The 27,889-nt window shown below is 43.9% G+C and overlaps 1 protein-coding gene across 4 annotated transcripts; it reads right to left on the bottom strand.

The window, feature by feature from the left end:
* Positions 1-256: 256 nt before the first annotated feature.
* LOC117891282 (cAMP-dependent protein kinase type II regulatory subunit) lies at positions 257-27,889 on the bottom strand. Of its 4 annotated transcripts, XM_034796671.1 has the most exons (10): positions 27,746-27,889; positions 25,601-25,815; positions 8,264-8,493; positions 3,406-3,584; positions 3,092-3,192; positions 2,302-2,397; positions 2,026-2,173; positions 1,882-1,957; positions 1,635-1,820; positions 1,322-1,470 (listed from the first exon to the last, which is right to left on the bottom strand). In XM_034796671.1, exons 3-10 carry the CDS (start codon positions 8,475-8,477, stop codon positions 1,337-1,339), a joined length of 1,134 nt encoding a protein of 377 aa, XP_034652562.1. In that variant the 5' UTR covers positions 8,478-8,493; positions 25,601-25,815; positions 27,746-27,889; the 3' UTR covers positions 1,322-1,336. The 4 variants fall into 4 exon arrangements, with proteins under 4 accessions (XP_034652563.1, XP_034652564.1, XP_034652562.1 ...); XM_034796672.1 differs by lacking the exons at positions 1,322-1,470; positions 27,746-27,889 and adding an exon at positions 257-618 and having other exon boundaries at positions 25,601-26,018; XM_034796673.1 differs by lacking the exons at positions 1,322-1,470; positions 27,746-27,889 and adding an exon at positions 1,011-1,252 and having other exon boundaries at positions 25,601-26,018.

Here is a 27,889-nt window from a genome sequence, read left to right as displayed (position 1 = left end):
CTTAACTTGTTTGATATCTCATTTCTTAAGTTTGAAACATTGCAAAGCTTCTTCTCAACATGATCCACATTGCATCCTCATTCACATCATCATCATGATTTATCCTTTACCATTATCTTTAGCATATTATTATAGATTAATTTCAATTATCAATTATATATTCATGTTTAAGCTTTAATGATTCTTGTGTGTCCTTGTGTGGGTGCTACTTGTTTGGTATTTGTGCTTTGTTTGCTGATGGTTTTATCTCTTGTTCTGTTTCTTGTCTGTTCCTGTGGAGTGGTGTGGTGTGGTGTGGTATTGCTCATATTTCAAAATGAAATGCTAATTAAAATCCTAAGAAGCCTGCAAGTGTCCTTTTTCGCAGGTGTTGGTTGTTGGTTGTTGTTCCTGCTGTATTTGTATTTGTATTTGTAGTCATAGCTATAGTTGGTTATGGTGGCTGGTTGATTGATTGATTGATTTATTTATTGGTGGTTCAGACTTTTTATCGTGTATCAGTGATATTGTTTTTGCTACCAAATATCTTCACCAGCTGTGACTCGTAGTCATCAATGTTGCGCTTCATAATATCCATGCACGGCCCCAGCAGACGCTCGAATGCCCTGACATCGAGGACTAAATGGTAAAAGAGATTCACAAATTAGTTCAAGACTGTTGGATGTAAACTCCATTGGACAACACTTAGTGCATGCATGAGGATATCCTGGGGGTGATGGGAGGTGGATTAGTGGGATTGATTAATTATGAATATGTTAAAACAGAACCCACTCCAAATCGTACCGTTCATCACCACAAGCCCCTTCTACTTTAAGTACCCATTACAAAATACTCGTTAATCCGTCTCTTACCGATGCGATAATCGTTTGGGATCTGTTTCAGCATCAGACACGGACATGGCTTTGTGCTCTGTATGGAAAAGTGCGTTGGGTGGATGGGTGGGGGGAGGGGTTGGATGAACCAAGCGAAATACTCATGTTTTGTGTGCATTTGAAATGAAAACGATTCGATTCGATGAACACCTTTTTACTGAACTGGGAAATTTTTAATAATTAATAATTCTTCTTTTAATTGAATAAACTGGACAATAAATTTAAAGCGTTTCTCGGTGAGTGGGTGGAAGAGCCCATTGACTACAGATTGGTATTGCGGCGGGCCATTTCGGTGAACATCTGCTCATAGATCACAATGTTGCGCTTGAGTACGTCGGTGAGGAAGCCCATGATGCGCTCAAACGCCTCTGTGTCTAGGACTGGACGGAGTTTCAAATATAAACTAATAAAATGATAAAGATTCACGTTTCTAAGCTACAATAAAGTCAAGGCAACAGCTAAAACTACTGCAAGTTGAGCTGCAGGTTGTCAAAGTAGTCCCGCAGATCAGCTTCCAGGTAGCGATAGTCGGTAATGCCACGCTGCAGCAGCCGATTGCAGTTGCCCATGAGGCGTACAAAGCAAACTACATCCAAAACTACGAAACACACACACAACACAGGCATAAGGCAAGGTGATTTGGACAGGAGAACAAAGAACAAACAAACGAAAGCATTAAAGATTAGCCAAAGCAGGATGAGGAGTGTACGTGGGAGGCATCAAACGTTAAGCGGCGTCCGTGGACGTGCTGGCAACACTCACATGCAAGCCGGACATGGCCGCCCGTGGCGTACACGGAAGCGGCACGTGGCCGATGTGTCACCAGCGCCAGTTCACCAAAGTACTGGCCCTTGCCCAGCTGCGATATCTCCACCTCAGCATCGTCCTGATCCATGCGCACGGACACGGTGCCCTCCTCAATGAAGTACATGCCATCGGCAGCATCACCTACAGAGAACCCAACAGATAATTATTGTTTGAGCAAAAGCCAATGGACTGCATTCCATACCCTGCTTGATGATACGTTCGCCGGCCTCGAAGCTCTTGGTGATCAAAGCATCAGCCAGATTCATGCGTTCATAGTTCTGCGGATCACACAATGGTTAGAGAGAGGGATCTACTCGAAGGAATTACATCCAAGGGCCACACTCACCTGCAAGGCCTTGAGCATGGGCACGTTGTTCAACAACTCCTCGTACATTTTTCGCTTCTTGAATGCGGACTTGAGCAAAATGCGTCGGAAGGTCTGGCGGTCCATGGCCCAAAGTAGACCATTGGTTTCCGCCTGCACGGTGGCCGCCCTAAACAATTTAAATCAACATTAAAAGTAGTCTAAATATAGCGAGGTATAAACCCATTAACACATTGTAAATGTCGTCCAGACAGCGCGGAAAATTTACTATAATGCGACGATCAAATAGAGACGTACCTGGGCATATTGTAGAGCAGCGCTAATTCGCCGAAAAGTCCAGTGTGATTGTAGGTGTTAATGTGCTTGTCATTGATATAGACTTTGTAGATGCCCCTGCGGAGATGTAGTGGGAGAAGATGTGCAAATAGTAAGGAGGAGGGCGAAAATCCATTTAAATATAATGCAATTTATAATTACTGCGGTTGCTCACTCTCACTCTGTGTGCGTGTGATTGAGTGCTCATCAATATGCAAATTCCTATTAATTGCATTCCATATCGAATGCCAACTCAAATAGAAATTAATTAAGTATGCGTGTACACGAAGGAATATAATAGCAGGCTTAGTGGGTGGAGAGTTTCGCTGAATAAACACAGAAGGAATCTCCCTCACTTTGCGAACATTTAAGCATGATTAAAACATATATTTAAAAGGTTTCGTGTTTTATTTATAAAGTTTGGTAGCTAGGGAAGCTGAAAACAAAGGATTCCAGAATAGCTCCGAATAATTTCTATAAAATGCAAAGCAAATCTAAGCTGGAGTACTCTACATTTGCCTTATAATATTCAAGTAGCTTTAAGATGGATTTATGTATCCTCAGCAGACATCGATAGAAAATCAGCAGGGGCCGCTTGCTGGCGGATTTTGTGATTACATTTATCTTCGCTTAACTTTTGTCTTGAATTAAATATGATGACTGCCGCACAAACACACACACACAAGCGCACACACACACACGCATTCATCATTGATGAACCAGCTTGGATGTGATGGGAAATTTGTTTTGTGTTTGGTTTTGTTTTACTTACGATTCAATAACATAAAAGTTATCGCCATCGTCGCCCTGGCGTATGATATAATCGCCCGGCTGTACCTTCCTCTCGAACATCGCATCCAGCACTTGGTTCATCTGAAAGAGACACGATGGCAGCAAGAACGCAAAAGCAAGTTAGTGAGAGAGAGATAGAGAGCCTGGAGGTGGGTCTGTGGGTGGTATAATCCCCACGCAAAGGGGAAACCGCAAGCAGACACTGATTCGGGTTAAGCATCCGTGGCTCTGCGCGGGGATTATGATTTATGTGTGGCAGTGTCGAGGACGAGGACGAGGACGATGACTACGAACCTGTTCCTTTTCCAGCGAACGGAAGAGGAGAACATTTTTCACCGACTCCACCAATCGTGAGCGCTGTTCATCTGTTTTGGGGAATATGGCAGTGGCTCCCTCATCATCATCGTCCGCCTCCGGGTCGTACGCCTCGGCAAAGACTGATTTACGGCGTGAGTTTTGCATAACTGGTGGCTCTGTAAAATTCAATTCAGAAATAATCCCATCTTAGTCGGTTTATGGACAATCAAAGTGCATGAAACTTCAGTCAACCCCATGAGTTGTGCACTAATCAGAGGCAGAGACTGAGCCAGAGACTGACAACCACTGACATTGGCATTGTTTCGCTTATCGTGGACATGGAATGTGCTGCATTGGCCATGTCCGCCTCCAGCTGGGCTCAGAATCGCAAAATTTCAAATGAAACTGCAGTCCGTAGCTGCAGCGAAGAGCTCACATGTCACAGAATGCACATCAGATAGGGGGAAACAGAACCAAGTACCAAGAATTCTCAGTGCTCTCATTGTGAGTTGCACAATTCCAGGCCACCGACAGGCAGACGAACGCAAAATGAAAATGAAAACTGCACAAATGTTGGACAAACATCCACTGTCTGGGGATGGGGACTTCAATGCAAACATGAAAATTGGTCAAAAAACTCATTGCAACAGTGGTAGGAGCTTTGTGGCTTTTCTCAGAATGCCTGAGTACTGGAAACGCACTGTAAAACCCACACACACATAGACAGCCGCCACTAGGCCAAACTGCTGTGCTCGTAATTATGTATACATATGTACGTGTATGGACTGTACATATGTACATACATAGCACAGCAGCAGCAGCAACACCAAAAGTGTCTCAGTCCGTTCAGAGATGCATTCGCTTGGAGCTTGTTTTTCATTAGGTTTTGTGGATTTTTTGCTTTTTTCATGGCACCAAATTGGGAATTTTGTCGTTGCTTACCAGCTAATAAATTGCCAGACACCTGAGTAGACATTAGCAATTGCAGTTTGCTGCTTGGCGTTGTGCGTGTCTCTGAATTCACTTAGTTGCGATTTCGAATCACTTGTAACGACGACTCAGCGACACAGAAACCAGTTAGGCATGAACACGTTTAAATATATAACTAAAAAACAGCAACAACAAATAAAGAGAGATATCTATATCTATCTATCTATCGATATATAGGTATCTGTATACACTTATTGTTTGATGTACATATAGGCACATATTGTGTGTGCAGCTTGCACGGCCCGGCCCGGCCTCAAGGTGACTGCAAACGAGTGTTCTACTACTTATTTGAGCTTTCCCGTCACACGCGGCGAATGCGTAATAATAAATATTCATGCACTTGAGTGTTTCGGCTGCGATGGCGGCGCTGGAGCCTTCAACAAGTCACTCAGCTCTCCCTCTCTCTCGCTCTCTCTGTGTCTCATGATTCAATTTCGTTTACTGATTTTTGCACTGACTGCCTGCCATCCTCCAGCGCTTCAGCGTCATTCCGGCTGTCGTTCTTGGTCTCATTCTCGTTCTTGTGTCAAGTTGCCAACTGGAGTGTCGGTTTAATGATGCAATTACACAGACAGACACGCACAGAGAGAAAGATAGAGACAGAGACAGAGAGAAAGGCAGCTCCTTGCTGGCTGAGCCACAAAAATAGTACGGGCAAACCAGGAATGACAGGGAGGTAGGCAGGGGCAAATGGCATGAGTGGCGTCTCGTCTGTCAGGATTGTGCGGGCATCAAGGACCGAGACCAACGACAGCAGAGATCTCTGACACTCAGAAAACACTTTGCTCTTGGGTCGGACATTTCCTCTTGTTTTTAGGTATTTGTTTTGATCTGATTAAATGTTTAACATTTTTGTGGTCTTGCGATTTGTAGACGTTTTACTTATTTACTACAGATTAATGGCAAAAAGGAACCAAAAGAAGAGAGCTTTCGTTCCTGCTATTAAGTACAGTCAAAGAGCGGCGGATGGGTCTTTGCTGGCACAACAACAAAATGCTTTCCATCTGTAAAAAGCGTGCGAGATCCCTGTTCGGTTAGTGCAGGTCCAGGGCAGGATGCAGGGGAAATTTCCAAATGTAATCACACAGACACTCATTTAAAATATAATTAGATAATTGAAGCGCTGATGAAAGTACTTCAATTACGTAAGTTTACACCCCCTACGCACACACACACGCACACACGCACACTTGTCGGTTAAGTTGGTGGAATTTAATTAAGAATGGAACATAAAAAAAAGGAGAGGCGGGTTGCTTTAATTTCATTAGTCAAATGAGAGGACACCAGACCGACAGACCGACCGACCTCGACTGTGGAATGGCAACAGGAATGAGAATGACAGCGACGAGGACGCGGACGCGGGCGACAAGGAGAACTCGGCACGATGACGTTTGACGGCGACGGCGTTCCTCTAAAGGTATAAACGAATGAATGTACAACGGGACAGCGAGCAGGAGACAACGACTACGACTATGACTAACGGTACTGAATGACACTTGTTTGCTTTGGTTTATATATGGTGCTATCCTGTTGACGTTTGCCGAGTGACTGACAGACTGTGGCAGTGCCATTTCTGGCACAAGAGCCGCAACTTCGAAGCCACCGCTGCTGGAGCCGATGTGTGTGTGTGTGTGTGTGGCATGATGACAGCAGGCAAACGGGGTGTCAAACCAAAACCGGAAATAGTGCCTGCAAGTAGGCAGCAGCACACATCAGCAGCATCATGCCACTCAAGTGGTTCCTACACCCCACCCACCATTTATTTATACATATTTCTATGCTCCTGCCCATGTCCTCCACTGTCCATTCAATGTTGTGTTCTCTGTTTGTCGTTTTGGGGCTATAAATAGCAGCAGCAGCCACAGCCACAGCCCCAGCCGCACTCTTTGTCTTCATTAACATGAGCAAGTCTCTCTCTATCTCTCTCTCTCTCTCTGTCCTTTTTCTATAGCAAAAACATACAGATTATTATTAAGCGCAACAGGAGGAGGACCCTGAAACCACCCTCAAGTCTAACCAACATCCAACACACAGCGCGCTCACTGAGGGAGAGTAATTTCCGTTTAGGTTCTGGCCAGAGATACGAATATATCCAGAGACCTTCCACAAAATGCCGCTGGCATGTCAATAATGTTGAAATGTTAGCCCCATCCCCGAGCTTCCTCCCTTGGCCGTCAGCCCTGGAGCATGTCATGCGCCCTGGGTGCCCGATGAAGCGTGCTTTGAGGATGCTGGATGAGCTGTTCATCAGTATGCCTCAATGGTCGCACTCCAGAGGGGTGCACTCCAGCACTCCTCCCCCGCCTCTGATCCCATACTGCTGTCTATGATGGACTACCGCCGATGCTTCTGCTGCTCCACCTGTTCAGAGTGTTAATAAAATGTACCATGGTCAGCGCGTACCTCTCTCTCCTGCCAACAAACACACCTCTCTCCTTTGGGGACACATTTCTTTGGCAGTACACACACCTCTCCTGCCTGTGCACGCCTTTATCGTTTTTTGTGGGTCGCCAGGCAACGTGAATTTCCTGCCCGACTTTAAAGCTACAAAAACTTAAACAAAACGCTTTATACCCCAAATAGACATCAAAGCGTAAAAATACAGACAAAAATCGATGTGAAGCAGCGCGTTGGAGCAGGGCCAGCGGATAATAGATAATGGATGGAGGAGACAGAGACAGAGACAGGTAACGGGGGGGATGGCGTACGGCGGATGGCCATAGAAATCTATTTGCGTGTCACTTTCGCTCCAGTTGAGGCAGAGCTCGCAGATAGATTTTGTGGGCTTCAGTGAGCACGAGAGAGCCTCTGGCTTGGGAACGGGCAGCGATGGGTTAATAGTGAGACAAAAGCTCCAACCCAACCCGAACCGAGCTCCAACTAGGATATACACACACATACGCGTACGTACGTGTACCCTTCGTGCTTTTATGTACGGATTCCATAGAGTATTTATCCGTGGAATGAGAGCTGCATCCACTTTGTGTCGGCTGTGCTGCTCAGGCTGGCTGGCTGCTGTGTGCGCAATTAATAGATTTTTAATGGCAGGAACAACAGCAGCCATTGCCACTGCCTGTCTCTCCCCTCCCTTGTCTGTGTGTCTGCCGCCCCCCACTTGACATCCCAATGCTCGTAGTGGCGGTGCTGGCATCCCTCGAGGGCTGCGTGTTTGATTAACCGGAAGATAAACACGCAAAAGGAAGCTGTGAACAAAAGAGAGAGAGAGAGGAAGAGAGAGGGAGAGGCGGAGACAGGAACAAATTGAACTCTGGCTAAAGCTTCATCGCCATCATTATTTAATTTGGTTGCAAGATAAACTACATAACTACAGGATATATGTATTCGTTATGTACCAGTGGAAACCAAAGATTTATGACCACTTGATGTGGGTGTGGGGACGGGTACTAATTATCCGCAAACCAAACACGTGCTGAATGGTCAACGCAGCGAGCAGAGATGCTTCCTTCGCCTCACAGATACCAAAAACTCTACACTGAACGTAAAAAACTTTTCAATTTCTAGTGCAGGAAGGGCAAAAGGGAAAACCCCCCCTAATAAATCAAATTTCTAATATGAAATTACTGCCAGAGATGGTCAGAGTTTGACTCGTACAAATGTGTTCTCCCAGAGGGGGATGAGTTTGGTTGAGATTTTTGTACACCATTCGACTGGAACTGACATTGCTGACGTCAGCTGAAATATTGCAGCCAAGAAATCGCATGACGGAGGAAGAAGTAAACGAATAAAAAGAAACTGCAAATAAAAATAAACCAAGAAAGATTGTTGCAACACGCAGGCAGGCGGCCTCCCCCAAAGGAATCCGAACGAAAAGGATTTGGATGTGATTATGACGGGACAGGCTCACCTTCTCCATCCTGGGAGTTGATGCTCTGCTGATCATCCTGACTTTGATCCTGATTGGCCGGAGCCGGACGATTTGCCTGCAGCTTGTTGAAGTAGTCAGCGGCATAATCGATCACATCCGGCGGCTGCTCCACCAGATACGCAATGGAGAACTGCAAAAGGACCTCCTTCAGCTCCTCGGGCACTTGGATCCGCCGACTCGAATCGCTCGACATATTTGTGCTGTGGTTTCTGTTGCCAAAAAGAGAGAAGAAAAATTATTTAAAACTGATGTAATTTCCATTGAAATGATTTATTGAAATTTTCACAAATTTAATTCCCTTTAAATGCAGTTTCCATGGAAATGCGAAAAGGGCAAAAGGCTGAACAGGGGCTTTGGTGTAAGCCCCAACGTGTGTCAAGCGAAGATTACAATATTCCAAGAGATTGCGGTCACTCCACCAGCCAAATACTCCATTACCATAGCACCATGAGCAGTGCACCAGCAACCGCATGAACTGCAATCAAACACCCCCGTCCAACGTCCCACGTCCCACGTCCAACACCCGAAAATTCGCCAGAGATTTCAATGCCGTCAACAGCTCGGAGTAGGATGGGGAGGCTCGTTGGGTGCTCGTAGTGGAGAGGTTAACTCGCCGCTGTCTGTTGGTCATTTAGATGGAAATTACCCTCCAGCCGTGATCCCTCCCGGGCACCTCCCGCTGCCCCCCCAGCTACATGTGGTCGCCCATCAGACATCACAGACATCAGCCATTACACATCGCCCCACCGTGTCGCGTCAGCTCATGATTCAACGTTGCACAATTTCAGATTTTGGTCTTGTTCGTCGTTTGTCGTTCACCGAAAAGCGACAGACGTGAGAATCATGTTAAATTTTTGTCGCTTTACGGGTGTGTGTGTGTGTGTGTGTGTGTACCCCACACAAAAACGAGTTGCATCAAACATATTTTACGAGTAATTCACTTTTATATATTTTGTTCTCTCTCTTCTTTTGTTTATTTGTTTGGTTGGTATAGAAATTCGAATTTGGTTGCATTTGTCGCTTGGTTGCAGTAAATGAGTGGCTGAAGGGTGTGGATCAGCAAAGATATGCGATAAATATGGCTATCACATATTTGTGGAGTTGTAGCTAATCTCTGAATCAACCAAACACATCCCAGAGCTTAGGGGAGAGGTTTGTGGCAGCTCACCATCAGTGGATTTTGTTCTTTTGGTTGTGAATGAGCAGAATCCCCCAAAGTTGGTTATTTTAAGCCAGTTGTACACAAATATTCTAGGAACATTCCCCGCAGGTTACTCAAAATCACAGAATTAATGCTCCTGTCGGGGTTCCCACATTCCAGCTGCTCTTTGTTATTCATTTTTCCAGCATTTTCATTTTCATTTTTCGAAAATCAGCAAACAACTTAATTTCTTCGAAGAAACAGCATTAATATTTATAAGTTTTCTGCAAATATGCGTAATTATGTAAATTGCATATTGAGCCAATGCCTCCAGGGAGGGGATGGTTTTTTCAAGCTCAAGAAGTACAAATCCCCGCACCGCCAGCCACGACAACCTTGCCTCGACTCGTCTCGCCTCGCCTCGCCTCTACCTCAGCAATTGCCCGCCCGCAACATTTCATTTGTCGTAATTTGTAAATTAATTTCTGGCCCCAGCAGCGGCGGCAGCAGAGGAGAGCAGTAACAGTGGTTCGTGCTGTTGCGGCTGTGGCAGGAGTGGAATGGGTTTAGGGCTGCGGGATATTAGTCCTGGCTGGTGGAGCATTGTTTTTGTGTGCAAAGTTTTTCAATTAACTTCATTAATATTCAACTTTGGGCCACAGCCAAAGGCCTGGCGGAATAAATAAATATTTAAAACTAATATAAAGGCTGCTGAGTGTCCCCTGGAAGCGCTCTTCCATTTCTCTGCATGTTCCGCTCTCTGTCTACCTTCTCGATGCCACTTAAGTGCCACCTTTGCCACTGGCAGTCGGTCTGCCTCTCTGCCAGTGGCACTGATTGGTCGATGGGCGAGTAGTCATAGCTCTGGGCATTGTCTGGCAGCCATTTAGACATGCAATTAGAGTGGGTCAAGGTGGTTCACTCAACGCATTGCACGGCAATGCAATGCTGCGGCAATGCAACGCAAACTCAAACGCAAAACGCCACTGCACACAGCAGCTATAAATAGCCGCCATGCCTCTCAAGTAATGAGACTCTGTCTGTCTGAATGCCTGCCTCCCCACCCCCGTCTACGGTTTGCATCTCCACACTGCATCCCCTCAAGGACAAAACTCTATGATGGTGGCAAGAAAAAAACCGTAGCGCAAAAATGTAACGCTTAAAAAATGAAACGAAAAGAACGAAAGAAAAAAGTTAAACCATTTTCATTTCCTCACAATTTCCGCAGCAGCCGGAGAACCCATAGCAAGCGGAAGGTAAAGGTGCACATCTATAGATGTGTAACGTAAACTTAAAGGATATATACATACATATATATATATGTATATATGTACACCACATTCTCCTTGGTAAGGCATCTTGACGCTGGCACACATATTGTTGCTGGCTGCCTCTGGAAATTGCTTGTGTCTGTGGTCTTGAAGATACTTTTCCTTTGCACGAAATTAAATGTAATTCATTTGCCTCAAAAGTTATGTTTTAAGGTTTCGTACAGAACACATATAAAAAATACTCATATTTTTGCCACAGAATTTACACGAACTTGGAAAAGAAATACAGAAATTAAGTATTCAAAATCATTTTCCAGTAACTGTTTTCTGTTGGCTATTTCCGCTGGAATTTTCACTAGCGCTGGCAAATCCAAATGCATTTTCCTTCTCATTTCCAAAGTAAAGTTTCAGTTTCTGTTTGGGTTGCCCAACCGTTGGCCGGCCATAACCTGCCATTATGCGCCATCATCCCACCGTCATCATCAGCAGCCGTGAAACGTTTTTACGAGGGCGGGATTAAAGCCAACTAATTTTAACCACACCCTCCAACCCATTCGAGTGAACAGCTCAACCACAACAGAGCACCAGGATGGATGGCGGATGGAGCCTGAGCATCCCGTGGACTGGCATTAAAATGATTATCTCTTCATTGTTACTGTGCGTGGGTGGGTGTGGGTGTCTGTGTGTGTGTGGGTGTTGGCTACACTAAGTGATGCATCTATGACTCCCATTTTAATGTCATTTTTACTGCAGCTACGCAGGTGGCACGCCCCTGGGTGGCCACGCGTCACGTACAGCACCGCCCAGCACAGTTCCACGCACAACTATGGGGTGGAAAAAACATTCTTCGGAGCTCCTGTTTAATGGCAAGTTATTTGCCTGGAAACTTTGGAATTTCATAGCCATTCCGATACAGTTATCGGTCCACTAATTGCCAATGGTAACTGCTATAAGTCGAAGCTCTCTCTCTCTCCATCTCTGCATATCAAATGACAAAATCATCGAAAGACCTTGAGCGATACACACAGACACAAAACACCATATGACACGACACACACACAGTGCCAGACTGGAGGACCAACTGCTGTTGCTGTTCGGGGAACCTGTTTCCATGATTCTTCACCAGAATCTGCTCCTAATTTCGAACCAAAGACAGAATCTGTGTTTGGCAGGGAGGGGACGAGGCGAGGCTATCAAATTACGTCAACAGTTCAGCATTTGGGGAAATGGGACACCTGTGCGACTGGTTTTTTCTACACAACACCAAAAAAGTGACTTCATTAAGGAAGGGCCGTCATATGCGTGTTGAACATCTAAAATTTGATGGACTTTTGAGGGTACTTTCCGTACTCGGCACTCGCTCGCATTCAACAGTTGGCAAGACCTTAAACAAAGGAAAAACTTGTACTTGAAGCGACCTAATTATTATGTATGCCCCATGTCCATATCGAGGTGGGGGTTGGTCATTGTCATTGACACAGAGAGACAAAGTGACAGAGAGGCAGAGAGAGAGCACTACACACACACTCACATAGAATCGAACCTCACTTGACCTCCCACACAGCATAAGGCACACACACACACACAAAACCCAAACACACCCTACCATCCTCCTCCAGCTATTGGAATGAGGTTAAGTGCCAGCGGCAAAAGTCAAATGACAGAAACTCTGCATGGGAAAAAGATTTCCAAGAAGAATAATCGTTGAGAAATAAATTGCGAGACAAGGACATGGGCTCAAGTGCAGTTGCCATTGTGGTTGTCCCTGTCCCAGTCGCTGTTGTTGTTGCCCCTGAAAGAGTGTCCTGCCACACACATAAATATGTACATATGTATGTACGTATGTATTTATGTATGTACTATGTATGCATGTTTGTACGTGCACTCGCATTGCATATGCAAAGTGGTTAGACGCACAAGAAACGCTGCCATACCGAACGAGCAAATAAAAATCCAATTATGATGCAATTCCAGCACAAAGGAACTGAGCGTGGGGAGCGGGCTAACCCCTCTGATAAATGTGATTTCATGATGATAATTCATACGAGGGAATATTCATGATGCATACACAGTTTCAAGGCAAAAAAAAAACACACACACAAAATAGAGCACTAAGTGAAACTGAGAGTACAAATTGTAGCTGAGGTCGCGATTTAATGGTTTTACAGGGAGAGCCAGGCTATGCCAGGCAGAAACGGATAACGAATGAGGGGCGCTGCCGCATCACGCGACAGTCTACTGCTACTTTACATATCTACAGTTCTCTGGTTCATCTCTGCCTCCAACCGTTCACTTCCCCGTTCAGATTTCGCTCGTACTCCTGTCCTGTAAGTTCTAGTTTTAAAAGTTTGCTGGCATCTCCCCAATGCCACCTGGTGTCATGTCCGGGGCTGTCTTTACTCTCTGCTGATATTTGGTTCACTTCTTCCGGTCAATGCATCGAACTGGCAGCACGAAAAGGCGTGGGTGGAGAGGTGGAAGTAAGATGTCTGGCCTCTGCGAACGGGGCACTTAATATTCGTTGACATTTCAGTTCCGGTCTCCGCCAGCAACTGAAGTGGCCCCTCAGCGGGTGGCAGGGATGTATTACGAAGGATGTGTGCATACATATATGTTTCTGCTTATTGTGACAACAAAATATCGCATCCACATCAAAGCAATTTCAAGGCATACTTCAGGGCGCCGCCGGCACTTGAGCTCAAAACGCGCCACATGATGAGGCAAAGAGCAGCAACAGAGAGAGAGACAGAGAGAGGTTCAGGACTTTGGGTTCGTTTCCTCTAAATGCCAGTTATATATGTATATGTATACATACAGTCCCGCGAGTCTTTGAGGCAAATTTCAGTTCGTCACGCAACTTTAATGGCAAAATATTCGTATTTGTTTTCTGTATGTAGTACCAGTGGCTGTCCTGGCAGGGCCTTTCGCATCTCTGGTTGGGGCGGCGAGGGTTGTGGGGTTAGGTGTTGTGTGGCCTCTTGTGACGTACAAGTAAAAAGGTTATCAGCTTGAATATGTTGCCTGCTGCCTGCTGCTTGGGTATGTATTGATTTATTAACGCTCAACGGAACACATGTCGTATGCGCAATGAGCGGCAGCCGTGGCGGGGCGCACGCTAAGCAGCAGCAGCAGCAAAAGAAGGTGTTCCGCTGGTTACGCTGGTATGCTGACTCACACATATTCCAAATTGCCCTTTGTTATAAGGGATATTTGTGTGCCTGTGTGTATATCCTTCGCGTCCTGTTTGCACAATGGAAATGGAACGCTTAAAGCTGTCAAAAGGAATTTAACGGGCCACGCGAGCTGTTGAAATGCAATTTTCAAGGGAAAATATACACATATACATACACACACACATTTAGAACGCCTTTCGATTTCGTTTTGCAATTTAAAATCTGTTTTGAGACGATGGAGTTGTCTGTAAGACAACGACTTGTCAGTTAACCTTTGACATCTGCCCCCTGCCCCTGTCTAAGCCACCCTTTCTGCCTGCCTGCCTGCCTGCCAATTACGTTCTGCTCCGTTCTCTGCCTCTTTGCGGTTCTCTGGGTTTGGATTTCGCCAGCCAGACCCGATTCAATTACTTTTTAATCAATTGGATTTGAAGAAGATTCGCACATGGCCCGAAAGGAACGTAACGATGTGCACATCAAAAGGTTCCATTTGAGTGTCTGAGAGGAGACAATGCTCTCCAGAGACCACACGAGAGCAGGCCACAGGCAGAGTCCTTCCCTTAATCATCTCTGGGGCTAAGATGAGAGACTCAGTTTCTCAGTCTCTAATTTGCTTTTGGTAAATCATTAACAAATGTCTGTGGTTGGCTGCAATTAAAACCACATTCAGTTGAAGTGAGTTTCGAGTCGAGATTCGCGCAGGAGGAAGTCTTAAGTGAAGGATGAGGCCACAAGCACTAATCTCCAGCGCCACTGCTAATGCTCATTCATCTCTCAGGCTCTCAGGCTGTCAGAGTCTCTCGTCTCTTAACTGTTGGCTATAAATAGTTAAAAGCCAACAAATATTCCAAAGGCGAGGCCTCTCCCACGCAGCAATCTCAAGAGCATCCCGGCAATTATTATAGCCAGGATGATAAACTGCTGGATGGATGGTTAAATTGATGTCCATTAGCGTTAAATTAGAGAGCAATTATGTATCTCACTCTCACTCCCACTCACACTCTCTCTCTCTCTCTGTTGCTGCTGCAGATACAGATACACTTTAAAGGTGGAAGCTGTAGCAGAAGCAGCCACATGCCAACCCCACCGGATACATAAAAAGCATCTTGCTGTACAGTGCCAACAGGGCATTGGAGAACGTCTTTGTGGCTCTCCCACTGCGTGTCTTCTTGTGACATTATTCACTGTATCTTAAGTGTCGTTCTCTACGCGAATGCTGCTTGTATTTGTGTCTGCGTAGCTGTGTGTATTCCACCCTAAAACAGCAATAGCGATTATGTGTTGTAACAAAACGTTTATCTACATTTGTTGGCCATCCCCCACCGCTACCGCTAACTCTACCTCCACCCAACCGATCCGTGCCATGAAAATGCTTCCATTTGTTGCTGCTGTCGTTTTCTCAGTTTAATTTTAAACACGATTACCCTCCACCCCATCTCCCCACACCTACAAGCTCCAGGCAAGCCACCTCAGCTAAGTCGAACATTGCCAAAATTTGTTGCGCGTGGCAGGTTTTAAACGGCGCGTGCTCAAAGGCAAACACAAGCCCCACCAAATAAAAAAAGCAACACAGAAAAGAAACTAAAGGAAATAAAATGTCCCCCTCCTCCACACTCTACCCCTGCAAAAACAAAGGGAAAAACGAGCAAGAGTAAGAGTAGGAACACCCCAAATTGTGAGTTTTTTTCGGCAATTAACAACATGGCAGTAGAGATAAAAACAACAGTCGAGGCACGAGCAAAAAGCAACAACAAAAACTACACACAGCACGGCAGTAACGAGAGTGTTACAGTCGGTTTAGCGCATTGATTGCCAGTCGTTGTCAGTTGGGGCCCCTCTGGCAAGACAATAGCCTAAAAGGCCCAAACGGGGATTACAGCCAGAAGCAGCAGCAGCAGCATCGAATGGGTGCGGGTTGGCTATGAACGTTACCAATTGGTGGGGTGTCTTTTGATAATTAAAAGTGTTTTGTTGCAACATTATTAACTGCAAAGTTGGGGCTAAAACAGATATGAATGTCGAGGGAATTATTAGATCTTAATTAATTATTTAATTGTGTGTGAAACAGGCATATGAAAAAAAAGATTATTTATCTACTTAGAATGAATTTAGGGTTTGCAAAGACTTAAAATTTATTCCCTTAAGCTCCTCCACAGTTCTGCTGAAGTTCATGCACAATTCTCCCTTTTATGTATTTAAATTGCAATCGATATTAGCACACATCTTTATCCAATCCATCCGCCTGCGGCCTTTCCACAGACTAATTCAATTTTCTCAGTTTTAATACCCTTCTCTCTGCAGCTGCTGGAGCAAACAGAACGAGCAACAACTTAAACTCGTTTGCCTAACTTCCATAAACAGTCGATTTGGTCACACAGACAGCACCTAATCGAAGCGTTTATTGATGCAGAAATCGGTACCATGTGTTGTACTGAAAGGTGGATTATTGCCTCTCTCCTGAATTCTAATGAGTTCTAATGACCTCTCCAGCTCGTTAACATCAATGGCAGACACTGCAATAGCAACTATAAGATAAACAACAATATGAATTAATGCCTCAACAACACCCAACACCCACACACATTCATATTTACATATATGTACATGGTATATGTGTGCAAGGGAGAGCTGCAAATCGATGACTGTGTCCATGTGGCATCCGCATATTTCGCAATTAAGGTAGCATACATTAAAGGGACTCCGTGCCGAATCCCATGGCAAAATGCAAATGCAAATGAATGAATATATGTACATAGGTACAATATATGCAAATGTGTGGATAAGTAATGCAATTACCACCCAAAAACCTACTTCATTGAGACCTCAAAACAAGACAACAAACTCAGGGGAATAGCTATACGAATTCCTGTATTTAAAGTTATATATTTTTGTTAAGCAGGTCGCTTATAGCTGCTACACCTGTAACTGTAACTGTAACTGTAGCTGCACTTGTTCTGGATAATTATGCAAAAAGCTGCACTGTGTTGTGCCTTGAACAACAACAAAAAGTGGCAGACAACAGACATAGGCAAACAAGGCGGCAACGTCCTTTGGTGTTGGCCCTTTCGCATGTGGGTTAATGTGCAAAATGTGCTAAACAAATGCAAATTTGGTGCTTCAGTTTTTGGCTTGGACTTGATAAACAGCATGTGAGGGTCTCGCCATTGTCGCCATCGCCATTGCCGTCGCCGTCGCCACCGACACGGCCTCCAGCATGGCTACCATGCTATCACTCTTGCATTTTACGTTCAACATTCACTTGGCATTTATGCAAATTACTTTTCCCCACCCCAAACCCCAGCCCAGCCCATTCGGTGGCTCGTGGCGGCTCCCAGTGCACTGCCAACTGCATTGGAAATCACTTAGCCAAGAGGATAATGACGAGAAGGAGCGACTAACGAGACTGCGAAGGACTCATGTCCGTATGCCAAAGTGCCAGTGGAGCCGCAGGAGTGCTGCGAGTGGACTCAATAAGCTCGCCCAACCCCCCCCCAAGGCTGCCACTGACGTCGAGTGTCCTTTAAACAAGCTTGATTTGCTCTATCAGTGGCGATCAGTAGCCGCTGCAGCAAATAACCAAATTATTTCAACGCTCGAAAAACAATATGCAAACAGAAAGTAAACAAAAACAAAAACAACTTGATCCATAAGGCTGTGAACGTGTGGGGGCTGTCAAGGCAGGAAAAAACAACTGCATAAAAAGTGTCGAAGCAAAAAGAGAGAGAAATAACATATGGACTATGGGATACTCACTCTGCAGTGCTTGATATATTCTGACTGGAAGTACGAAACAACAAAAATAAGTTTTACCCGTCAAATATTCGAGCATACCCTTAGACTTCTCAAGTATGCAGCTGTGCAGGGTATGGGAAAACGGAAAAACAGAAAGTATGACAACCATTTGAAACGGTCGAGTGACATTTGTCGTGCGATAAATAAATGTGAGGCCATTTAGACGACGGCAGCGGCGGCAGCAAACGACAGCAGCGTGCCCCAAGTACGAACGCGAATTCGAGTCCGAATACGAGTACGAGCAAAAGTAAGGTAAATGCATATTTAGATATTCAAATTGTTCTGAAATTCTCTCGCACTTGTATGCCGAGTACTGTAAATTTATTAGGCCTGACATTTAGCGGGAGGAAAACCCCTCACTTGATAATGTATAGATACTTATGCCAGGCATGCCCCGCAAATGAGCGAACGGACCAACCGATTAGACACGACGACACACACACACACACACACACACACACAATATTTAAAATTGACAAATGCCTCAAATTAATTGCACAATTAGCATTGCTTTTTTTTAAACGAGAAAATTGTTCAGCAATTATTTAAATGTTCGAAATATTGTGTTGAAAAATATTTAAGTTGATGTTTGATGGTTTAATTTGAAAATCCAATTAATTGCCTATAGAAAATTTGTGGCAAATGCTTGTCAAATTATCGCATTAGGCTCTTTTAAATTTATAATTAATTTATAGTGAATATAACACGGTGGAAATGGGAAAACCAAAAAAAAAGTAAAAACCACAAAATGTTAATACTATTTAATTGCATTTTAAAAACATGAAAATACTCTTAGGCGGCTTTAAACGACTTTTAATCGTAATGAGATTTGTGCAAGAACTACAGAAATGATTCAAAATGAATGGAAAGTGAAGATAAAGAAAACATTTAAATGTAAAGGTAACTTTTACCCGTTGAGAGACATTGGAAGCACTTTTGAAACAAAGTTCAGTCAGAATTTCAACGGAAAAGTTTATCTTTCGTTTCGATCCCACGCGCCACCCTTTTGACCGCCACAACAATGGCCCAGACTTCACAAAAGAAATGTTAAACAAAAATATATGTATACAAATATCCAGATAAATATATATTCATATTTCTTGCTATGTATGCATAAAAAACTGTTTGCCTGCTGCTGCTGCTCTCTCATAAAAGTCCAAGCGAAATGGGAGCAGAGGCGACAACTTATGTTTATTTATGGTTTGCATATGCTATGCATCTGTATCTGTATCTCTATTTGGGTGGAGAGGAGAGAGAAAGTTGCATATATGCAGTAAACATACAGAGGAGACACAAACACAAAAGCGCAACATGTAGCAGGGACTACGGAATTTTCGCCGGCAGGAGACACAAACTTTTATACCTCTCTGGACCTACTTCTCCTCGTCTTTCCTTGGGAAATATTAAATGTACTTGGCTCTTTCTGTGCTTTTTTCCAGCCAAAATAAGGTTGGCTTTATGGCCGCATTACACGTGGCTGAATTTGACAACTTTTTTTGTTGTTCTTTGGGCAGCAAACCCAACATTAGGCCCTAGCCCCCAGAAACTTTTCACTGCGCAATGAAGGAGAAACGAAGAAGGAGTGAGATGTAGAAAGGGAGATGGAGGTGTGAGAAATAGAAGGTTTTACAGTGACCCCATAAATTTAAGAGACTTTAAGACTCACTTTAACACACTTTCTGTCGCAGGTCGCAACATTTTAAGCCGCTTGACAATGAATCAAAGTTCTTGAACCCTTTCTCAAAAAGGGACAAACCAAGCGAAAGGAAAGACATGGCAGATAAAAAGTTGAGTAAAAAACACACACAGAGTGGTGTGTGTGTGTGTGGGTGGGTGCGGAAGTAGACACAACAATAGAAGGGAAATATATGTATAAACATACAAAGAGGAAGAGCGAATAAACTTAAGAATATAATCTTAAACAAACAAGAGAAGAAAATGAATTTACTCACACAGAAAGAAAAAGAAAACAAAAAATAATAAACCAAAAGGCATACAAATAATATTATCAACGAAATAATACAAATATAATTTTCGGGACTAAGAGATTTACAAAGGATGCACAGCAGTGGTGGTATGAGAATGAGTGTGTGTGTCCATTCGATTAAATAATAAAAACAGATTTTGCATCTCTGATGAATAAATACGAGTAATTCGTAATTAAATTGCCTGCAACGCTGCTCGGGGCCGAGTCGAGTGCACACGATGCTGCCTCTCAAGCTGCCAAGGGAATCAAATTAAGTTTTGGGCCCCAAAGTCGAGTCGAGTCGTGACGAGGAGGAGGAGCCTTCAAGATGAAGAGCTCTCCACACGAAATTTGCTTAGCAAACTTGCCCCAGACAGACAACCCTTAAAATATCAATTAGGATGTAGGAGTAGATTGAGTTGTAGTCCATGTGTGTGGGCAGTGAGTGATAGACGGTAAAATTCGATAGAAAAGGTCACTCAAGATGGACTTCCTTTCTACCACAGAGAAGAGACAAACATTCTGTGAAATTCCTTTTGATATTTGTATACATTTCTGAAGAGTTTTTTGAATTAGATTGATGGCTATTAAAAAGCAGAGATATTTTATTAATTTAAGGAAATGCATTTGTCAATGATTTTACCACAAAATAAACAAAGATTCATTGATCTCCCGGGTTCTGTGTTCATTATGGATCTAACAATGTACGCAATCGATTAGCACGGCAGTTAGCAGAGTTCTGTGAATTTTTTTTTTTTTTTTAACGTTCCCACGAACCGCAAGCAGTTCAAGCAGTGCACGCAACACAACTGTACTATTTTCATATTTTGCCACATTTAACTCCCACACTGCACAAAAACACAAAACGCTTTTTCGTAACAAATGAATTTCTATTCCGAGAAAAATCGAAAATTGCTTGGCATTACCCAACTTTGGGAGAGACAAACTATAAGTTCACCTTATATGTATGTAGGTATGTAGCCAAGTGTAATTATATTCGTAACAAACGTTGACTCAAAATAGATTACACACTGGCACACACTTGCTACGTGGGCTATTAGAAGTAATTTACTCTTATTATGGTGTGTCGGAGAGTGTGTTGTGTGTCTTTGCACCGTTTTAGTGTTCGTGTCCGTGTGTGGGCCGCTCTTTTGACCACACTTCTAATAAGACAAGGGTAAACAAAAGCAACAACTACAAGCGACAGGGGGACAGGCACCACCCACTACACCAGTGCCATTGCCATCACCATCGCCACCGTCTTCGCCATCGCCTGCGTTTGTGGCTCCAATTGACGTCACGCAGCTGCTGCTTCTTGACTTTTGATGTTTGCCTGTGTGCCACATACAACAAGCTGAGCCACTGGGCCTTTGGGGCAGGAGAGAGGCAACGCCAGGGGACAGAATTGTTAAATCGATTAAAGTCAAAGTTTTGTCAGCGCCATAAAGCGAGTGGAGTGGAGTGAATGTAAGTATGGTGAGTGCGTATGTGGAAGGAGACGACCACAGTTGCCACCAGATAATGTTCCCTGGCCATCAGTCAGTCAATCATGGCGCCCACATTCACTTCTCCCCTACACTCCTCTATCCGCTCAGACCCAAACCTAAAACACCTCCCAAAAATTGCCCGACTATAAAAGCAAAGTTTTGCAATCAACAAAAAGTTAAAAGTTGCCATCACACTAGAAAAGTTTTTCTAATTAGTGGAAGCCATTTCCACTGCCACGGGCACAGACGCTTGGATGTACATGAATTGGTATTGGGACCGCAGGTGTCATCGTTGCCGCCTGCCGCACAGTCAGGTGGAAAGGCGTCATCGAATCAGAACTGGAACTAATTTTGCATATACACAACGTATCATACCTACATATATACCTACTATATATGGTGATAAGCCCAGACTTTAGATATAACCAAGTCAACAGGCAAATGCGTCAGTCTGCTTATCAGTCCCACTGGAGATTTAAGATTGAGACAGAGCCTAGACGATAGAAGCGACTCACTGGGTCACTTTTAATGAATATCTTTCGCTCTCCACTTCTTTATGCTGCTGACACACACAAAAAATATACAATATGTATGCACAGATACATATTTACCTGGCTATGTATGGGTACATATGTATGTACATATATCCAGCGCGTGGGCTGTGTTTTTTGTTCATTTTCCATCTGAGATGCAGACAAATGCTGTGCATATTAAAATAAAAAAGACAAAGAAATTTACGAGTTTCGCACAAAGAAAAAGCCACCAAAAAAATCACAATTTACGACTAATAAACCGAGTAGAAATGAAAAAGAAAATGAAAATGGGAGCAGAATTATTCACTTTTGTCTGGCAAGCAACCCAGAGCCTGTCACCACAGCCCCAGGCAACAGCCGCAACGTCACAGTGCCACACGGGTCTCAAGGGGTGACATCTCTTGGCATATTGACAGTCGACAGTCGACACACCACTCGACCAGAGACTCCCGCCCCCTAAAGGCAAACACAGAGCTGAATCAAATGGGATAAATAGCATGGCTGCCTGCCCTGCCCAGCCCTGCCCTGTCCTGCCCGATGGTATTGTAAGTTAATTGGCTTTGGTTCTCAAACTTTATTGACTAGCGCCAGTGCAGCCCAGTCCTGTCCTGCTCGACACTTAATCTATTTTCGATTCTCTGCCAACTAATAATAGTTCGCGCCCTCACGTGCCACTGGAGCTTATCGCGAGAGCCTCCAACTTTATCGTTTATTCAATATATGTACACTATATGTATGGAGGGGAGAAATAAAACTCAATCGAGATAAGTTTCCACACAGAAAGATGGGAATCAGCGAGAGAGAGAGAAAGAGAGAGAGACCAAATAGCAGGGCATAGGGAAAACTTTCATCGAGGGCATCAAAGCCAAATGCGGTTGCCCTTCCTAATTAGTTGGAAAGGATCTTAACCAAAAGCAGCAGAAGCAGCAGCAGCAGCAGCATCAAAACAAACTAAAAGAAAACTTTCCAAGTTTGTTTGTAATCAAATGAGCTGGCAACTGAAGCTGGAAGCGTACTCTCTCCTGTAAACATGGCAAGTAAATCCCATTTGGCACACAAACGAAACAAGATTGGACCCAAAAGTTGACATTTGGCTTAGCATTTGAATTAATTTTAAGTACAAAATCCTCTACAGCAGCGTAGATTTCGATGGGGATGCCAAGTTATCAGGAAAACTGAGGCTACCAGATGGTACCCAAAGTTTCAAAGTTTATTACTTTTAACTTGATTTGCACAGTACAGTCGAACGTGCATAGTTCCATGTGGCATAGGTACAACTGTGCGTTTGATAGGATAATTCAGTCATGTCTGCAATTCGCCCAGCAATTATCTGTTAATAATGTGCCTTGTTCTTGCGGCTGTCTGGTATCGATTTTTCCATGCTAATTGCCACAGCAATTTGGGGTTCTCTCAACTGGAGAAAAGTGGAATTATTGAAGAGCAGAAAAGAGCAAATCTGGACCTCCCCACTTGCCATGCAACACATACAATATATGTATATAAAGACGATATATAGTATATTTGGGCGGGAGCAGTAGGAGACCATTGTTGGGGGGGTGGTTTTTCTTTTTTTTTATGGTTCGCCGAAGGTCGTTGCTTTTATTGGATGTACTCGCACGTACATACATACATACATACACACATATTCGTATATACATTTTCAGCGTTTCTTTTCATTCGGTTTTGCTTTTCCTTTTGGCCAAACAATTAAATTTTTCACTGTGTGAATATTTCTTTTCATTTCGTTCTCGCTTCAGGGGAAAAATTCAAATGGGGTGAACAGGCGGAGCGGAGCAGAGCAAAAATTATGATTATTTATTAAGGCCGAAATTTGTTGGCCACTTTGTGATGAAGAAAACGCGCAAATTATGCGCAGTAACTTTTGTCGGAGGGAACAGAGAGTGTGACTCACTTTTGCAAATCAAAAATTTGCAAAATACGAATATTTACACATAATTTATCAACATCCGTCAAAAGTTTTGTTGACGTCACGCGGCAGGGTATTATCTCCTGTCCCGTGTCTCCTGTCTAATTAGACTTAAAAGTTATGCAGAAGCAGCAGCAGCAGCAGCAGCAGGTAGCTAATTAATAATATTCACTTAAGTTTCATGATTTCATTGGACAGGTAGAAGCGTAGCCCCAAATTCCAGCCAAAATATTGTTGATATGTATGCAGCGTGTTTTGTGTTTATTTACGCGATTGATTCGTAATTCGGTTCTGTTCTATTTTTGGGGCTGATAAATTAATTGCGAATCAGAATAGGAAAAACAATATCTATTCGTTTTCAATTGTTTTGGGCCACAATAAAATAAAGGAAATAAAAGGTGAACATCATAAAGAATCGTTTCATTTGCTTTCTTTCTGTTGATGTTTCCCTTTTTTTTATGATGGGCTTTTCACGTGCTCAACCGAACATCGGTTCACCCTTGTCAGCGGCAGGGAGATAGCTGCTGCTCCTGCGGCATCGAAAGCAACATAAAAGGGATACGAACGAAACGGAGCATGTGGCTCCTGTCAATATGAATGCCTTTAAGCCAACTCGTAGGAAAAGCTGGAACTTTTTCATTAGTTGCGACAGCTTACGAGGAGAGCAGACAGCAGGAAGCCAAACAAACTAAAATTGTGTTTTTATTTTTAGAGCATTTCCCATTGCATACAAGTGAACGGTCGCTGGGCAAATATTATTGATGAATTTTTATTTTAACAGCTTTCCCCATTGAACTACTGTCCATAATGGATTCCCAGCCCCCTAGCCCCTAGCCCCTAACCACCTGAAAATGAAAGGAAAATCAATCAATAAACGAAGAATTCAACCTTACAGCCGTCCAACATCGCAGGAAAATGGAGAAGAGGCGCCAGAAGCAGTAGCAAAAGTAAGCCGGGCCATAAGCTTAACAGGTCCAGGAAACGTGAGGACATGACAGGAATCTGCTGTCCTATGTGACAATGGAATGGGAGCAGGCTGGCAATGTGGCTCGGTCGCAATGTGGAGTGCTGTTGGAACGGGAGCATGCGATGCGGAGAGGTCGAGAGCGAGCAATAGGAATGGAATGACAAGCCTCGCCCCGGGCCATTGAATCGGATACGCATTGAAGTTAGTCCTCCCCAAAAGTTACCCATTTCCCCTACCACCACCCCTGCACTCACGCACTCTGTCTGTTTGGCCCTCTTTTGACTTTGAATTGAATTTGGCTTAGAAATTGTATGTTTTTCTGTTGATGGATTGCCATCCCTGGCATGGCTGCCGTTGGACAACTGTCCGTCTGTTGTACAACTTTTTCTGTTCGTGAAAATGCTGAATATATAAAAAATGGAATTAATTACAGCGAAAGTTCAAGGAATAGCCGAGGTCTTGAAGAGACAGCGTTGGAAGTTGAGCAAAATTGATATAGAAAATACAGCTGGATTTCTGTTATACACAGCTTACAAGTGTATAAAGGTATTTAACTGGTATACACGGTACAGTTACAGTAAATCCATCTGTCATACAACTACATATTTGCTTTCTTAATCGGAACACTGTTGTTCAAATCTCCTCTCTACTTACCACAACTTTACTGTAGGAATATTAGGTATTTCGATTTGCTTTTGGAATTGTCTTTCCTACCTACACCTTGCCATCTTGCACTTGAAGCACTATACATAAGCAGTCCACACAGTCTCTGCAGTGAGCGCTGCTTTATTAAATTTGTGCTTGCTTTTTCATTTATATTTGTTTATCAACCAATGCCAACCCTTGAGCAATTGATAAGCGCGTAAAATATTTAATCGCGCACAGTGGAGGGAGATAGATAGAGAGGTTATGGGAGAGGGAGACAAACAAAGTGGAAAACGGGAACACACAGCAAACAGCAAACAGCAAGACAGTACAGAACCCCTCGTACCCACACCCCTCATCAACCATCCCACGGAACCCCTCCACTCGAGTACCATGCGACGGGGCGGCACTCACCTGACTTTGTTGCTGGTTTCCCCTACGGAACGGTAACGGATTTTGATGGGCTGCTTGAAACGGCTTCGTTTGGGACTGCCACTTGCTGATGGATGCTCCTGCTGTTGTTGCTCTCTGCTCTTCTACTCTCCTCTGCTACTCGGCTGCTCCACTCTTGTGTCTCTTGTCTCTGGGCTTCCTCTCTTTGCTCTTGTTGCTGACTTTTTTGTGTATGGCTAAAACCAAATTTAATTTGTTACTCTCTCGTTGCGGTTGCCGTTCTTGTTTTTGTTGCTGTTGCAGTTGTTGTTGCTTCTGGATGGGTTGCTGTGGGTGTGGATATTCTGTTGCTGCGGCAATTCTGGCCGGGGATCACTGATTCGAGTTTCGAGAAAATGACTTTGATGTTCCAACAAAAAGCAACAACAACTAAAATTCGTTATTAGATTTGATTGAAAATTTCGTATTTGCTGGGATTTTAACGATTTTTTTTCCATCTACCGGTCTGTCTGTTATCTCGCTTGTATTGTTTTTGTTGGTTGGTGGCTTTTGCGGTTACATACACGTACACACATTCACACGTACAACGATGCTGGGGAGAAAAAAACGTAAAGAGACGAACTCTGTAAATTTAAGTGCTCCCTTTGAGAGTGCTGTAATTAAGTTGAGTAGAGTGGTGCCCATGGAATGCTAAAGAATGATTTATGTGCTGTTACATACATTTTATCCCATAAAATATTGTTCTCTCTCATTTGTTTATTTGAAATGTGTGCTCTGTTTTTTAACTTGTTCTGCCATATAATTGTTTAATTAATTATTTGCCATTTGAGTGCGAAATAATTTTTCGCTTAAGTAAACATTTCGAGTATACACACGCAGATGTACAAATGTATTTCTCCCTCTCTGTGCAATTCGTTTTGTTATAGCTCTTTTATGTACGGCGTGGTACGTGTGTATGTGCATAGGTGTGTACTGTTTATTTGCACTTGCCGTCTGTGAGTGTGTGTGCGTGTGATTTTGGCCCGACAACTCCTACACAGGCTAACAAAGACTTTGTTTTCGAGTTTCGGTATCAATTGCGGCGGCGATTGCCAATTCCAATAGTTGTCGCCCCTGACCCAATTTCGAAGTTGCAATTCAATAACGATAGCCATCGATAGCGGCAGTTTATAATAATCCAACACACACTCACACTCACTCCTAATATGCACACAAATTTCACAAATCTAAGGTGAGGCATTACCGCTATTTGGTTTGTACGCACTGAGAATATTCTACTTCGCTCTCTGGGAATTCCTAACCGCACACCCACTCACCGCACACAACACACCATACACACACACTCACCACCGTTAATCTTTCAGTTTCAATTTCAATTCATTCAATTACGCAAACAGCTAATTAATTAATTTACATTCATACACTGTACTGCTGTGTGAGTGTGTGCGTATGTGTGTACCAAATCTGATTAGAGGCCCCCAATTCCAATCAGAGATCGTATAGATAAAGTATAGCTGGAGCAATGCAGTGCACACCAATCCGAAATATGTATTGCCGTCGGCTTGCGCTCAAAACCGGCATTTGAATCAAGTGCGCACGGGGCCGAGTCTCCCCCAGATCCCAACCCCTCTCTTCAGACGACCATTCACACTTTAGCTCGTCATCGGACAACAGGCTTGCGGGCTGGGGCCTGGCTAAGCGTGTTTATTGATTGTTCCCCCCCACCGAAACTGAACCAGGGAAGCCCAACGGGCGGGCCTCCTCCTCGCCTCCGCAACCGAAAAAAAACCATGCCGCCAACACCAAGCAACAACAGCAACAGCAACGGGGGAGCAGGCCAAAATGATAGGTAGATTTTTGTATGTATGTATATTATATGTTTCTTAGGCTGGGGGTGGGTGGAGTCTGCCGACGACTGCCACTGCCACCTCCACCTTCAGCACCAACCACCGCCCACCACCCCATTCACTCCTCCTCGTGCATATCGGCCTCGTTTTTTATTACGCGCACGTAGTGTAACTTTTTTTGCCTGCTCTCACATTTTTACATACATTCACTTGCACAATCAGAGAGGGGCAGCGGCAACGGGGGGCAACGGAGCGTGGGCGAGGCTACAGTTAATTTTTCGACACAATTGGGAATTTGGTTGAGGTTTTCAGTAATTACTTTTTAATTTTTAAACGCACGCAGAACGCATAATCCGATGACCGTAGAATCGACGACGCCACAACGGTCCGCGCAAAGTATTATTGGGGGTTTTCTATTTGGAACTTTGGGGCGCTTTGGGGCGGCATGGCAGAGTCTGGTTGG

Source organism: Drosophila subobscura, chromosome E, assembly GCF_008121235.1.
Source record: "Drosophila subobscura isolate 14011-0131.10 chromosome E, UCBerk_Dsub_1.0, whole genome shotgun sequence".
Taxonomy (NCBI): Eukaryota; Metazoa; Arthropoda; class Insecta; order Diptera; family Drosophilidae; genus Drosophila; species Drosophila subobscura.
The sequence above is the reverse complement of the archived record's forward strand: the minus strand, read 5'-3'. Positions and strand labels throughout refer to the sequence as shown.

Excerpts from the sequence above, each read along its gene's own strand:
- LOC117891282 (XM_034796671.1), bottom strand. The coding sequence starts at position 8,477 with ATGTCGAGCGATTCGAGTCGGCGGATCCAAGTGCCCGAGGAGCTGAAG. Across the intron at positions 2,398-3,091 it reads AACTTTTATGTTATTGAATC|GGGCATCTACAAAGTCTATA; the intron begins GTAAGTAAAACA and ends ACATCTCCGCAG. Across the intron at positions 1,821-1,881 it reads CGAACGTATCATCAAGCAGG|GTGATGCTGCCGATGGCATG; the intron begins GTATGGAATGCA and ends GGTTCTCTGTAG.